Source organism: Pholcus phalangioides, unplaced genomic scaffold, assembly GCF_987345545.1.
Source record: "Pholcus phalangioides strain wild (caught in Gottingen) unplaced genomic scaffold, Ppha-v1.0 ptg000015l_1, whole genome shotgun sequence".
Classification (NCBI taxonomy): domain Eukaryota; kingdom Metazoa; phylum Arthropoda; class Arachnida; order Araneae; family Pholcidae; genus Pholcus; species Pholcus phalangioides.
Window position 1 is genome coordinate 106,280,471 of NW_028301608.1, and position 15,510 is coordinate 106,295,980.

General features: G+C 40.1%; 1 protein-coding gene across 1 annotated transcript; it reads right to left on the reverse strand.

The window, feature by feature from the left end:
- Positions 1-1,056: 1,056 nt before the first annotated feature.
- Positions 1,057-15,245, reverse strand: LOC149077289 (uncharacterized). Its single transcript, XM_089245062.1, has 6 exons — positions 15,037-15,245; positions 14,090-14,151; positions 11,546-11,641; positions 10,712-10,750; positions 3,736-3,762; positions 1,057-2,115 (listed from the first exon to the last, which is right to left on the reverse strand). The coding sequence occupies exons 1-6, from the start codon at positions 15,158-15,160 to the stop codon at positions 2,074-2,076; spliced, it is 390 nt and encodes a 129-aa protein (XP_089101188.1). The 5' UTR covers positions 15,161-15,245; the 3' UTR covers positions 1,057-2,073.
- Between the last annotated feature and the right edge of the window lie 265 nt (positions 15,246-15,510).

A 15,510-nucleotide genomic window follows, 5' to 3' on the forward strand; every position in this document is an offset into this window, starting at 1 on the left:
GTGTTCTCTCCTTCTCTCATGTTGAAGAACATTTCCGTTCATAATGTAATTGGGACGTAGTATTCGCTATGATCCATATATGGGAAGTTGCTTTTGCAACGGCCTTCCTGTAGTGATGCAAATGTTTGATTTAAAAAGAAGTCATTTCCTTCAATCCTTAGACACTTCTTTTAGTTGTCCAGATTGGCAGTTTTCTCCTTAAAGACTCTCGGGATCTATGGAACGTACCGTGAATTATAAAAGTATCGGAATTTGTGATACACAAAAGACAGTTATATTCCAACTCCTCACTGTGACTGAATAAAATAAATTGCAGGATTTTTTAGCTTAAAGGGGAGAAAAAATGCAAAGGAACGATTAAACATTTTACAACGAGTTATTTGGGAAAGAAAAACGGAGTTGTCCCATTTTCCGTTCTCAAGTTCGTTAACCATACGTCCCGATTGATCAGACGTAACGTATAACGATCGAACTAGTGACCGAAATATATTTCGGATATAGTTATCAATCGGTTAGTGTTATAAAAAGCACTGACTCTCAATGCGATCGATCAAATTTAGCGACGTCGACTGTACTTTCAATATAATTTTACCCCATTGTCAATTTCTTGTGCCCCCAGAACCATCTCAGGTACCCTGATCATTACCATATGTTACATATATATTGCATGTGCGGAGATGGTTTTTTTTTTGTTTTTGCCGTCTGTGGGAGGGATTAGATTATTTTAATGGATCCCGTTCTTGTCTGATTTTCCCTTTGACCACCAATTCTTCGAAATTGCACCCTGGGATAAAGCCAGACTATCCCTCCTCCCTGCATTGGGGTACGCAGGGGAAGGGGGGATATTGGGGTTCTAACCACCCCCTTCAAGCCCAGATTGTAGTGTTATTTTGCAGGAAAAAACGTGAACCCTCACCTAAGAAGAAAAAAAATTGGAACCTCCCCTTGAGAAAATTCTGCGTATGCCTATGCCTTCCTATAAATATGTATCTTGTAATTCAAGAAAGATATATAAGGAGGTAATAAGAGCCAAATATCGTGTAGAAATTATGTATTCAGAAAAACAAATATACTTTATTCACGAAGAATCTTGTATATTAGGATGTAAATGGTTTACGGAAAATTCACCGAAATGCAATTCACCGGTAAGAAAATTCGCCGACCAACAATTCATCGACAGAAAATTCACCGACAACTGTTCGAAACGAGTCAGGGATCCAGTATGTGAGCAAGGAATGACCGAGTGAGTGAGTCAGTAATTGATGCAGTAGCTGTTGTGAGTGAGTGACAGAGGGTTTAGTGAGCACAAACTAGTGAGTGAGCGATCTAGAGACAGAGTAAGGTAGAGTCAGGTAGACTGAGGGATCAACTGTGTGGGTGAGTGACAGAATGTGTTACCTAGTGAGTAAGGGCGTGACCAGGTGATAGAGTGTATATAACAGATTGGGCAACCTACTGAGTGATAGAATGAGCGACACAGTGAGTGAATGACAAAGTGAGTGACCTAGTGAGTAATGGAGTGGCCGTGGGAGTTATTGAGTGACCTAGAGATCAAGTGAGTGACCGGTTTACTGAGAGAGTGATCGAGTGACATAGTGAGCGACATTGAGTGAGAGGCCTATGAAGTAAGTGAGGGACCTGGTGAGCGAGTGATATAATGAGCGATCTAGTGAGTGAGTGACAGAGGGAGTAACCCCCGTGAGTGAGTGATGGAATGAGCTACCTAGTGATTGATTGGGTGACCTTGTGAGTGAGTGAGTGACAGAGAACGATCTATCTCTAGTGACAGGCAGGTTTCACTCATTCATTCACTCCCGTGTTCACTTGCTCACTCGATCATTCATTCACTCATGTCGAACTGATGTCGATGAATTTTCCGGACACGGATGCAAATAAATGTTTTAAAAGGCATTTGCGTTTATTTTTCCACGTACGTAAATAACAAAGGCCGTTCGAGTTTTCATCACAGCTAAAATATATATTTTTGATAAAGCATTTATATAGGGTCATTTATAAGCATGTCATATTGCAATACATAAAAAAAAATGCATAGAATTTCTTCATCATTGATATTCATTTCTCGTCGTGGCTGTGTTCCATTTTCTCCATACAAGTCTGAAAAAAGCAACATGAAAAAGATCGAATGAAAATCCTTTCTCATTATTAAATCTGAAGGGAAAAAACAGCGTAAAAAGGATTCAGTGGCATTCTCATTATTATTGGCATTAGATTGAAAGAATAATAGTTCCATTATTGAGCAACTTCTCGAAATAATTTCAGCAAATGTGAATTTCAATCTTAAAATAGATGAGTAATACTGACAGTCAAGTGTGTGACACGGTTCTAATCCCCCCCCCCCCATTTTACATTATTCCAGAGGATTCCAAACGTCATATTCCTGAAGCTGCTTTGAGTTCCAAAATCTACACACGCTTTCATTGAGCAGGCATGCTCCCGAGCGGGTGGGTTCGCGATGTGAACCATCAACCCTCTAAGAATCCAAAACTATTTTTCAAGGTGTTAACTTCTTTGCGTGTGGGCTATTCTTAACAAATTTAGACGATGTGTAGTTGAATAACCAGCGATATATCTCAGAAACTGGTATCTTTATTAACACTTTGACTCGATCAACATTGTTGAATAAATAAATTGCGGAAATACTATACAGGGTCATTTAAAACTCAACGTACAAATATTTAGGGGAGTTAGAAAACACAGAAACACAAAACAGAATCACGTATTAATGTATGACCGGAAACCCCCCAACCTGATCAGCTGGAGGATAAACGAATATGCAGAAATGACAAGCCAATAATGGGTGGGAAAAACTCTTTATTTTGCGATACTTTACACGAATGCAGTGCGTGTACACGTTAAGTTTCGCAACAAGTACTCAAAGTTCTTACCATCCACAGTTATGCACACTTCACAGCGGTGACGCATTGATTGCCGAACCCTTCCAAAAATGAAACTTTGAGCACTTGTTGTGAAACTTAACGTGTACACGTACTGTCCTCGTGTAAAGTATCGCTAAATAGAGTTTTTCACCCATTATTGGGTTGTCCTTTCTGCATCTTCGTTTATCCTCCAGCTGATCAGGTTGGGGTTTCCGGTCATACATTCGTGTGCGTCTCTAGTTTTCTTCCTCCCGTAAAAGTTTGTACGTTGAGTTTTAAATCACCCCCTCTATAGTGATTATACTACTGAGTGATAATATTACATATTTTTGTGTCTCGAACCATAGCGAAGGAGAAAAATGATGCTGAGGTAAAAAAAGTAAAACAAATAAGTTCTCGTTCATAGGGTTACCAATTAGTGCTACGCCTCGATGAAAGAATAAAGGGAAAGAAAGTTCCCCGAATATGTATTTATCACCCGCTCTATCTGCCGTGGTGTAGTTGGGAGTGTATAGGACTCTGAAGACAAAGGCAGGAGATTCGAATCCCGTTCAATTCACTTTAGTTTCTTTTTTTCCAGCCATTTGGTCAATTTGCCTGCTGTGGTCTTCGTATTTGTACTCTAGGCCGAGATATCTCACCTTTGCACGGCAAGACGTTATGAATAACATATCTACTGTGAGTAGGTATCAAATATCATGTATATCTTTTCTCTCTTTTGTATGTTCCATGTAAAATGTTTTTCTCATTTTTTAAATCAAAGATAAATACATTTTGTTATGTTAAAACACTAATAAAAATGAAGTATTATAATACATTTCAATATCTTCCAACTTACTTCCATGTGTATTTTACTCTCGCAGGGCTGTAAAGAAAGTATAAAAACTGCAATTAAAATACAATTTCTCTGATTCTAAATGTATCAAAATCGAATAATACTGTATATTGATCAATAATAAAATAGAGATAATGCAACGGACTACAATACTCCCACGCAGCTTATATTGTCATGTAGGAAATAGTACTTTATAAGGTATTTCGTGTCATAATGTGTGGATGTGAGAGCAGGACGCTATACGCGCAAAGCAGGTAGAAAAATAATTGATTCCTTTGAACTTTGGTGCTGGAGAAGAATGCTTAGAGTTCCCAAGGATAGCTAAAAGGACTAATAAATCAGTTATCGAAGAAGTCAAAGCTGACTATTCTCTAGCAGCAAAAGTCACAAAACAGAAATTGTCTTACTTTGGTCATGCAGTCGAGAGAGAAAGAAAGAATCACCTGTTTTTTAACGAACACTTTTTTCTAATCCCCCCCCCCCCCAGATAAGTTTACATAGGAATATTTTTAAAGAACCCTGGAATCCCTTTATAACAAAATTTCGTTACAACGAAGTAATTTCTCCGGTCTCTTGAACCAGATAGATAGTGGAGGTGTTGCAAAGCACCGGAATGAAGCTAGCACAACTGAGACATGCTGTAATGACAGACCATTTTGGGGAGCCATGATCTATAGCAGCCATCTTCAACCTGTTGCTCGCTAGCACCATAGTGTTCCTTGAAGCATCAAGAGTGATCAACGCACGTGTCCGATTTCATGCTCGCGAGCACTTGATCAACGCTACGATTGAACACACTGTAAAAATTTCATTCAATGCAGACTGCAGGCATATGAATGCCAAAGTTGCCGTAAGGTGTGCTTTTCGTTCGATGATGGATATAGGCAGTGCTTGTTACTCGAGAAAGGTTGAAGAACCTGATCTAAAGAGTCACCAAGAATCGGAATCGACTCAATGGTTCATAATAACAACAGGCAAAACATACGTGAATAGATATTCAAGGTGTCCGGATCAAATGTTCCTAATTTCAACCAGCGATTTAAAATCAGTAACGTGATGTAGGGTATAGATATTCGAAAAATTTGGCTGCCCAACTCAACGAGTTTGATGAAAAATGTTTTTCTAAAAGCGTCATTTCGTACGCTGCCGTTATTATGAGCATATACCCATTTAAGTTATGGAGAGTAGTGAAATTTTTTACTCTTCAAAATGATAGTTTTGGATGACACTGCCTTGTTTTATGCAGAGTGAATACTTATGTTCCTCTAATTACTGTCCTACAGGCGTACTTCCAATTAGAAAAAAAATATCCGAATAGCGTGTCAAGTTGGCTCTCATCGACGGTGAACCTGATTTTCTGTTACGGATCATTTTTTTCAGATCAAGCAGCATTCCATGTGTCCAATAGTGTTAATAAACACAATTACCAAACTCGGTAAAAAATCCGAATGTATTTTTTGAAATGCAAAGGTACAATCTTAAAATCAATGTGTGGTGTGAGGATTTCACGTGATATAGTGATCGGTCCATTTCTCCTCCCGGCAACCAAAAGAGCACATCTGGAAGTGCACTGATTGTTTTTTACGAAAAAAATGCTCGTGATTTTTTTACTTTCTCATGCTTTCCAACTTCCTGTAACGCGTAAGAACCGATTATAAAAATAGGGACATTTGATCCGGACACTGTTGCAGTATTTGCCAATGTGCATTTAAATGCGTGATTTATGCATTTTATTTTACTCCTCAAAAATTTCGTTGGGGAGTAATAAAATTCCATGTTCCTAAGTTTAATATTCGCTGAGATATTTGAACTCCAAAAGCAGAGAAAAGTTGGAAAAAGCAGCATAAAATAACGGTCAAGCCGATATTATGCTGTTTTATCCCTTTTTACCGAATATTTTTTGAATTTGAATGTAGTGACCGATCATAAACGATGCTCTGTGACGTCACGATGTCACGTTTTCTCGTTGTAGCGTTTTTCGCCTTGCGATGGATGGTAACCTAGCAACGGATCGCCAGAGAGTTTTTCGAACGTTTTAATCAGTTGATTGTATTTCGTCATAGAGTATGGATGTCGCGTATAACTTGTCCGTGTGTGTGTAAATAAATGTTCATGTTTTAAAAATGAAATTTACATCTTCTCATTGCCGTCGCCTTTACTGGTGACCCGGACGTGATCCCGAACCTGCCAAGAACTTATCGCCATGGCTGAACAGCAAGAGAGCAATCTTCGAGTTCAAGCTGTCCACGCGAAACTGCCGACATTCTCGAAGGACAATATCAAACTTTTTTTCGTCCAGCTCGACGCTGCCTTCAAGATCAACCATGTTACAGCCGAAGGAACCAAGTATAACTACCTAGTCAACTGCCTAGATGTGGAGATCTTGTCAACGGTAAGTGACATTGTTTTCGATCCTCCCGCATCGGATCCGTTCTCGAAACTCAAGGAGAGACTTCTCGCTGTGTATAAACATTCAGCCGCGAAAGAGATCAAGATATTGTTAGAAGATCTATCCCTAGGTGATCAGAAGCCTAGTACGTTGCTACGTAAAATGCGCGAGCTTTCCACAGGGCGAATTAGCGATGAGACTTTCCTCAAAAATTTGTGGCTTCAACGGCTACCAAAGAGTATACAAACAGTGTTAGCTGCCAGCAGCGAAGAATTGGACAAGCTAGCCGAGCTAGCTGATCGAGTAGCTGAGCTCACCGAACCCAATTACGGTCATGTAGCAGAAGCCTCGTCTTGCTCGGAGCTAAGAGACCTTAAACTTCAAATCTCGGAGCTGACTAAAAGAGTCGAGCAGTTGGGCAGATATCCGAGGAATAGCCGGAACCGCTATCGAAACTCCAGTCGAGACCGACGTTATTCTGGTTCAAGGAATCGCTCGAGATATCAAGACTCCGATGAAAACACTGACGTGTGTTATTATCATAGCAGGTTCGGAAATAAAGCTTTCAGATGCAAGTCCCCCTGCGCTTACAACGCTCAGAATATTCAGGGAAACGGTCCAAGCCCCCCGCAGTAACGGCATGCGGTGGCGGCGATAGCAGTCTTCACCATAGCCGTTTGTTCATTATGGAAAGGAAGAGCGGCATGAAGTTTTTAATTGACTCTGGAGCTGATATATCAATTTTACCTTACAAAGGCAACGGCAAACCGACAACTTTTGAGCTTTTCGCTGCAAATAGTTCCCGTATATCTACCTACGGTTTGAAACTCCTGGAATTGGACTTGAACTTACGGCGGAATTACAAATGGCATTTCACCCTCGCTGACGTTGAGAGACCAATTATCGGATCGGATTTCCTTGCTCACTACGGACTCATCATCGATATCAAAAACAAGCGACTTATAGATCCACTCACTTCTCTCACGTGTAAAGGTTTTACTTACAATGGACCTTCGACAACGATTAAAACAATCTCAGGAAACAGTGCTATAACTGAAATTTTGAAGGAATTTCCCGAATTAACGAGACCTCGTCCGTTTTCGAAGAAAGCTTCCCATAATACCTTGCACTACATAGAAACTAAAGGTCCTCCTGTTTTCGCAAAGCCACGCAGATTGCACCCAGCTCAACTCAAGATTGCCAAGACCGAATTCCAGATGATGTTGGACCAAGGTATATGTCGTCCATCGAAATCAAACTGGGCTTCCCCGTTGCACATGGTTTCAAAAGGACCGAATGAGTGGAGACCAACTGGTGATTATCGAAGTCTGAATCGAATTACTGTGCCGGATAACTACCCAGTGCCACATATACAGGACTTCGCGCAGAATCTGCATGGATGTAAAGTTTTCTCTAAAATAGATCTGGTCAAAGCATTCCATCATATTCCTGTAAATCCCGACGACATTCCCAAGACAGCAATCATAACTCCCTTTGGTTTGTTTGAATTCGTAGTCATGCCGTTCGGACTCTCAAACGCTGCACAAACGTTCCAACGCTTCATCCACGAGGTGCTACGCGATCTCGACTTCTGTTTCTCGTATCTTGATGACGTGCTCATCGCCAGCCATGACGCAGAGCAACATCACAAGCACCTTAGAGAAGTGTTTGAAAGACTCGATAAGTACGGACTGACAATCAACACATCTAAATGCGTGTTCAATGTACCGGAAATTTCCTTCCTGGGCTATTTGGTCAATGAACACGGCTCGAAGCCTCTCCCGGACAGAGTTCGTGCAATCCAAGAATTGCCTCTTCCAGAAAACATCAAGCAGCTTCGAAGATTTCTAGGAACTTTGAACTTTTACAGGCGATTTCTACCATCTACAGCAGCTGTGCAAGCACCACTTAATTCCTTCTTGTCCAGCACCAAGAAGAATGACAAGACATCAATTCCTTGGACTCTTGAGACCAGACAAGCATTCGAAAAATGCAAAACGCAGCTCGCTAATGCCACTCTTTTGCACCATCCTTCAGCATCATCACCATTAGTTTTACATGTGGACGCCAGTGATTTTGCTATAGGTGCCGCCTTGCATCAAGTATCTAACGATAATCAGCTACAACCACTTGCATTCTTCTCAAAGAAGCTTTCAAGCGCACAAAGAAGTTATTCTGCATACGATAGAGAATTACTTTCAGCTTATTCTGCTGTCAAGCACTTCAGGTATATGCTAGAAGCAAGACAGTTCTGCATTTGTAGTGACCATAAGCCGTTGGTGTATGCGTTCAGGCAGAAACCAGAAAAGTGCTCACCACGCCAGCTACGACAGTTGAACTTTATCAGCCAATTCACAACAGAAATTCTCCATATCAAAGGTGTCGACAATATTCCAGCCGATACTCTTTCTAGAATATCGGCCATTTCTGTACCCACACCTTTAGATTATGTGCAACTCGCAGCTGACCAAGAGAATGACAACGATCTCAAAACCATCTTAAATTCTAGTGTATCATCTTTACAACTGAAAAAACTCAGCCTTCCTGACGCAACAGCCGAAATTTGGTGTGATGTGTCAAACGGCAAAATAAGGCCTTTTGTACCAATTTCTCAACGACGACGAGCGTTTGAATCATTGCATTGCTTATCACATCCTGGCATCCGAGCAACATCAAAACTGCTGAGCGACAGATTTGTTTGGCCTTCAATTAGATCTGACTGTCGTGAGTGGACTAGAGCATGTATTCCATGCCAACGCTCTAAAGTTCACCGACACACTCGATCCGCGCTGGCTGAATTCAAGGTACCTAACAACCGATTTCAGCATATCAATCTTGACATAGTTGGTCCATTACCATTATGCCAAGGTTCTCGGTACCTCCTAACGATGATAGACAGATTCTCCAGGTGGATCGAAGCCTCTCCAATGCCAGACCAAACTGCCGAAACAGTCGCCAAAACATTAATTGCCACTTGGTTTTCAAGATTCGGCATACCGCACAGGATCACCACCGACCAGGGCAGACAGTTCGAGAGCCAGCTTTTCCAAAGCTTGAGCAGATATCTAGGATTCCAACATCATAAAACGACTGCTTATCATCCACAAGCAAATGGGCTGATCGAGAGACAACACCGATCGCTGAAAACTGCCCTGAGATGCCGTATTCAATCGAATCCTGCTTGGGTTGATGCTCTTCCATTCGCTCTACTGGGTCTAAGAGCAGCAGTGAAAGAAGACCTGGGATGCTCTTCCGCAGAAATCCTCTACGGAACACCATTGCAGTTGCCCGGCGAGTATTTTTCGAAAACACCAGACATTATACAATCCGATTTCGTCCATCAAATCCAAAAGCTAATGCGTTCAATGAAGCCGGTGCCTACAACAACTCACGGATACACGCCGACGTATATTCCTAGTGATCTGCAATCCGCGTCGCATGTCTTCGTACGCACCGACGCACCACATCCTGCCTTACAACCAACATATCAAGGCCCGTTTCCTGTCAAAGATCGCAGAGAAAAATTTTTTGACATTGCCATCAATGGGGCAAGCAAGAGGATCTCCATTGATCGTTTGATTCCAGCTTTCCTTGGAGATAGCTTTAAGGTACCTTCAGAAGTGCCCATTCAGCCATACAGTACAGCGTTGCCAGCACAAGCAGTACCAGCAACTGTGACTCGCTCCGGTCGTCACGTCCACTTCCCCGACAGATATTCGACCACAAATTTCGTTGACACTAGGGGGGGGAGTGTGTAGTGACCGATCATAAACGATGCTCTGTGACGTCACGATGTCACGTTTTCTCGTTGTAGCGTTTTTCGCCTTGCGATGGATGGTAACCTAGCAACGGATCGCCAGAGAGTTTTTCGAACGTTTTAATCAGTTGATTGTATTTCGTCATAGAGTATGGATGTCGCGTATAACTTGTCCGTGTGTGTGTAAATAAATGTTCATGTTTTAAAAATGAAATTTACATCTTCTCATTGCCGTCGCCTTTATGAATAACAGCAAATATTGCACTTAGAAACATAGTGTTTTATTTTACCCTCCTCAGGAGAGACAGGGCAACTACTTTCTCTCTCAAAATTGGTTTTTAAAGACAGGAGATGACCAAATGAAAAGTTAATTTTTCATTTTATTTTAATAGCTATGCAACCCATTGCAATACGAATGACGCATCTGACGTCTATAAACGTTATTTGGATATTTTTTCTAATTGGAAGTATGCCTCTAGGTTCAACGGTTCGCCAGTAATTTGCGGCACTTAAATGTTCACCCGGTATATAGAACCTACTGTGTATCCATAATAATAAGACTTATTTTGTGTTGTGAGTCAAACCTCTATAAGACGAACTCGCATTATACGAATCAAATATATATCGTGTTGGACGTTATCAGACCGCTGATTTGAACGGAAATTCAGGAGTTAGAGACTCGAATAAAGGGATAAATGAACATTATGAAACATTAATAATAATTTAAAACAACAAACACAAAACATCGGAAACGTAAAAAATAATATAATTGTGCGCAATAAATTAATATTCAGTGCAAAGTGAATCTGAAGGTCTTAAGGTTAGAGACTTACTTTCCATGGTGAGCCCTTTTCTTCCATATTCACACTCATCTGAAAATATCAGAGAAGTCCGATTATACGTTACAATGATAATTTATGGATATTATTGCGTACACACAAATGCAGCAATATACAGCGTGTCCTGTAATTGCTAATGTGGCCTTTACCACATCAACCGTCCGCCTTAGAGGTATGATTCCAATTTAAAAAATGCTCAAAAGGCGTTCAAAAATTACCCTTTACCAGTTCTGAGAGTGAGAATACAGCGTGTCACTATATAAAAAAAATATACATTTTTATACGGTCCCTTTGTCCTGTAACTTTCAATTAGAAAGGTGTTGCCCTGTATCTCCTGAGGCCAAGAGGAAAAAAAAATTCAGGTTTCTAAGTGCAATATTCGTTAAGATATTTGAATTAAAAACAGTAAAAAATTTGAAAGAACCGCAAAAACTAACGGACAACGCTCCTTTCCCTCATTTATGCTGTCCTTTTCCCAACTTTTCTCCGATTTTTGAATTCGAATATCTAATCGAATATTGCAGTTAAAAACGTAGGATCTCTTTCATTAGATTCAGAAAAGAGAAGACAACATCTTTTTAATTGAAAGTTAGACGACCATTTAAAAATTTAGATTTTTTTTTATTTTGTGACACACTGTATTTTCACTCTCAAAACTGGTACAGGGTAATTTTGGAACGGCTTTCAAGCATTTCTTAAATTGAAATTATACCTCTACGACGGACGGTGGATGAGATAAAGGTCGCAATAATGCTTACGGGACACCCTGTATATTGTTCTATTTTACAGCTGGATATTCAATTCATTCATCTTATCAATGTTGCTCACTTTCTGGAGGTTGCCGACTACATCACGGCAGATATGCTCCCAGGTCTCATCATTCCATTTCTCCATTCCGAATATTTCTAGGACTGATTTCTCCAACTGTTCCAATAATAAAATTAACACTCAGTTAAAATATGCTTTATATTGAACATGGTTGATCTACTCACATGATTTACGGAAAATTCACTGACAACAATTCACGGCCAAACAATTTGCAGATAGGAAAATTTACCGCTGTAGAAGAATTCACCGACAACAGTTCGTCACCATTGAGTGAGGATCGAGTGACTGGGCTAGTGAATATGTGAGCGAGTGCGAGTGATCGAATGAGTTGGTGAAATAGCTAGTGTGTTAGTGATCGTATGAGTGACCGAGTGAGTAAGTGTATGAATGATCAAGTGAGAGAGTCGGTTAGTGAGTACCACATGTGTGATCGAATGAATGTGAGTGACTGAGTGATCGAATGAATGTGAGTGACTGAGTGATCGAATGAATGTGAGTGACTGAGTGATCGAATTAATGTGAGTGACTGAGTGATCGAATTAATGTGAGTGACTGTGAATGACAGAGTGAGTTATCGATTGAGTGAGTGACCGTATTTGTGTTCGAGTGAGTGGGTGAGTTGCTGAGTGAACGATTGAGAAAATGGCAGTGACCAAGTAAATAGGCAAGTGAGTGATTGAGTGCGCGATTGAACGAGTCAGTGACCATATGAGTGACCAAGTCAGTGGGTAAAAGAGCGATTGAATGAGTCAGTGACAATATGAGTTACTGAGTGAATGAGAGATTGAATGACTCAGTGGGACTATACGAGTTACCTAGGAATGAGTGACCGTATGAGTGGGTTAAGTGGCAGCATGAATGACCGAGTGGGTGGGTGAGTTAACGAGTGAGTGATTGACAGCACATTTGCTCACTCACCAATTCCCTCACTCACTTGCTCATCCAGGCACTCCCTATGTATGCCACTTCGTCGATGAATTGTTTGTCGCTGAATTTTCCTAGCAGTAAATTTTCCTTTCGGTAAATTTTTGGCGGTGAATTTTCAGCTCACGGACCTCCATCAACGATAATGATATTTCGAACAAAATAATAGAAGCCAAGAGATTTCTTGGAATTTATAATCCCGTTTTTTTCTGCCATAATTCTTAAATTTTTTATTCTCATTATCTGATCAATTTTGTCGCACCACGGTCATTTTGCGCACACGAAAGGGTGATTACACAGGGACCTACAATTTTTTACTAGTTCCGAACGGTAGCTTTTTTCTTATACTCACTGAGATTTTGGTGCGCTAACCCCTCGATGGGGGACTCCCGGCGGTAGCAATCTTTTTCTGTAGTCATGTTGCCGTTTCTGCAGTGCCCCTGTGTCAGGAAACTTTTCTGACAAGGACGAACCGGGTATCAAACTCGCGACACCTCTAAACATCACTTGGTACTGTAGACTGATCACTCATACTGTCATTTACTCAATCGCTCACTCAGTTAGCAAATCACCCACTCACTCGATAACTCACTCTGCCATTCATTCGATCACTCAGTCACTCACTCACTCACATTCATTCGATCACACAGTCACTCACTCACATTCATTCGAACACTCAGTCTCTCATATAGTCACTCACTCACATTCATTCGAACACTCAGTCTCTCATATAGTCACCCACTCACTCACATTCATTCGAATACTCAGTCTCTCATATAGTCACTCACTCACTCACATTCATTCGAACACTCAGTCTCTCATATAGTCACTCACTCACTCACATTCATTCGAACACTCAGTCTCTCATATAGTCACTCACTCACATTCATTCGAACACTCAGTCTCTCATATAGTCACCCACTCACTCACATTCATTCGAACACTCAGTCTCTCATATAGTCACCCACTCACTCACATTCATTCGAACACTCAGTCTCTCATATAGTCACTCACATTCATTCGAACACTCAGTCTCTCATATAGTCACTCACATTCATTCGAACACTCAGTCTCTCATATAGTCACTCACATTCATTCGAACACTCAGTCTCTCATATAGTCACTCACATTCATTCGAACACTCAGTCTCTCATATAGTCACTCATGTGGATACTCACTAACCCACTCTCTCACTTGATCATTCATACCTTTACTCGGTCACTCATACGATCACTAACCCACTAGCTATTTCGCTAGCTAATTCACCATCTCATTCAATCACGCGCACTCGCTCACATATTCACTAGCTTAATCACTCGATCCTCACTCAGTGGTGACGAACTGTTGTCGATTTTCCAGCGGTAAATTTTCCTATCTGCGACCTGGGCTCTACCTGACCCCCTTATTATTATTTGAAACGACAATGTAATATGCATGCATTTCAAAAATCTCGTAGCTACTATAAACTTCTTTATAATCATATACCAAATTAATTTCTGTACAATAGAGCCAACTAGACCTGCAGAGCTTGATGATCAACTGACGATCAAACAATTTGTTGGACCGTCAGAATTACAAAAAAATGTTCAAGGAATTCATTTTGATTGAAAAATTTCTTACTTCTTTACTCGTTGTTTTAGAAATACATTCTCTATTGACCTTGGCAATGTCATGATCCGCACCTTGAATAGAATCAAATAAAAATGTTATTCAAAAATTTATAGGAATTTCTTGTTCAAAAAAATCATCTATTTTTTTAGTAAATTTTCCTTTAATATTTACATAAATGCATAAGGTTACCGACATCCCTGTTTTGGAAGACACTCTCCGCATACGTACAGTATTTTTATACAAGGTGTCTTGTAAGTACTAATGCGGCTTTTATCTTATCAGCCATCTGTCGTAGAGGTATAGTTCAAATTTAAAAATTGCTCAAAAGACGTTGGAAACCCTGTACCAGTTTTGAAAGGAAAAATACAGTGTGCTGCAAAATAAAAAAATCTAAATGTTTATACGTTCCCCCTTGTCTACTAACTTCCCATTAGAAAATTATTGCCTTGTACCTTCTGGGGCTAACAGAAACAGTTCCATGTTTCTAAGTGAAATATTTGCTAAAATATTTAAATTCAAAAATCGTAGAAAAGTTATGAAAGAACAAGAACTAACGAACACACAAAGCTCATTTCCCTCATTTATGCTGTCTTTTCCAACTTTTCTCCGAATGTTGAATTCGAATATCTCAATGAATATTGCACTTAGAAACAGGCAATTTTTTTTTGTTCCTTTCTAAATACATCTTCGCATCAGCCATCTGTTAAAAACATTCGTACGGATAGCGGAGAGCGACATCATCCTAGGAAAAGCCTTTTGCCGTCACAAATTTTCGCAATTGGCTAAATAGCCCGCTTTCACTCTAATAAATTATGGTAATCTTCTTCACAAAGGTGTCTTCGTGAATTGAAAATTTAGCAACCCTATCGTTACGGTTCTTCAATCCTATAAATCTCGTAGAATTTTCCTCACGCACACATACCTTAAGGAAGATTCCAAATCCAATTCATACTCACTGCATAATATTTCTTCGACGTGATGTCTAACCATCTCCACGCATTCTGATTCATCATCATCGCAAACGGCTACATCAGGCGACAATGTACAAACAATGGTGATCACCAATAGCATACGAATCATGATCCTAAAGATATTCGGTTCCTTAGATTCGGTCAAAAAAAGAAGCTCTTCTAGGACATTCCGTTCGCTTTATAGGCCCATTTCTAAGCTTTCTTTTCCGGACAATATCGTGTTTAGGCATGATTTTTATTAATTTTAAGAAAAGAAAACTACCAGCCATCACGCAAGATTAATTTTCGTCTCATAAGGAAAGTGTCAAAAGGTGTCGTCATCAAAAATAATCAAAAGAATTCAAGGACATACAAATACGAATTCAAGGCCAAAACATGTAATATGCCCAACGAATTGGCTGAGAAAAAGATGCCCATAACAAATATTTGTAATATTTCTAAAATATATCATATTCATCT

What these genes read in the sequence shown, in the direction of transcription:
- LOC149077289 (XM_089245062.1), bottom strand. Translation starts at nt 15,160, where the DNA reads ATGATTCGTATGCTATTGGTGATCACCATTGTTTGTACATTGTCGCCT. An exon ending in TAGTCGGCAACCTCCAGAAA is followed by an intron (nt 10,751 to 11,545) that starts GTGAGCAACATT and finishes TGATATTTTCAG; the next exon opens with ATGAGTGTGAATATGGAAGA. An exon ending in AAAAGGGCTCACCATGGAAA is followed by an intron (nt 3,763 to 10,711) that starts GTAAGTCTCTAA and finishes CTTTCTTTACAG; the next exon opens with CCCTGCGAGAGTAAAATACA.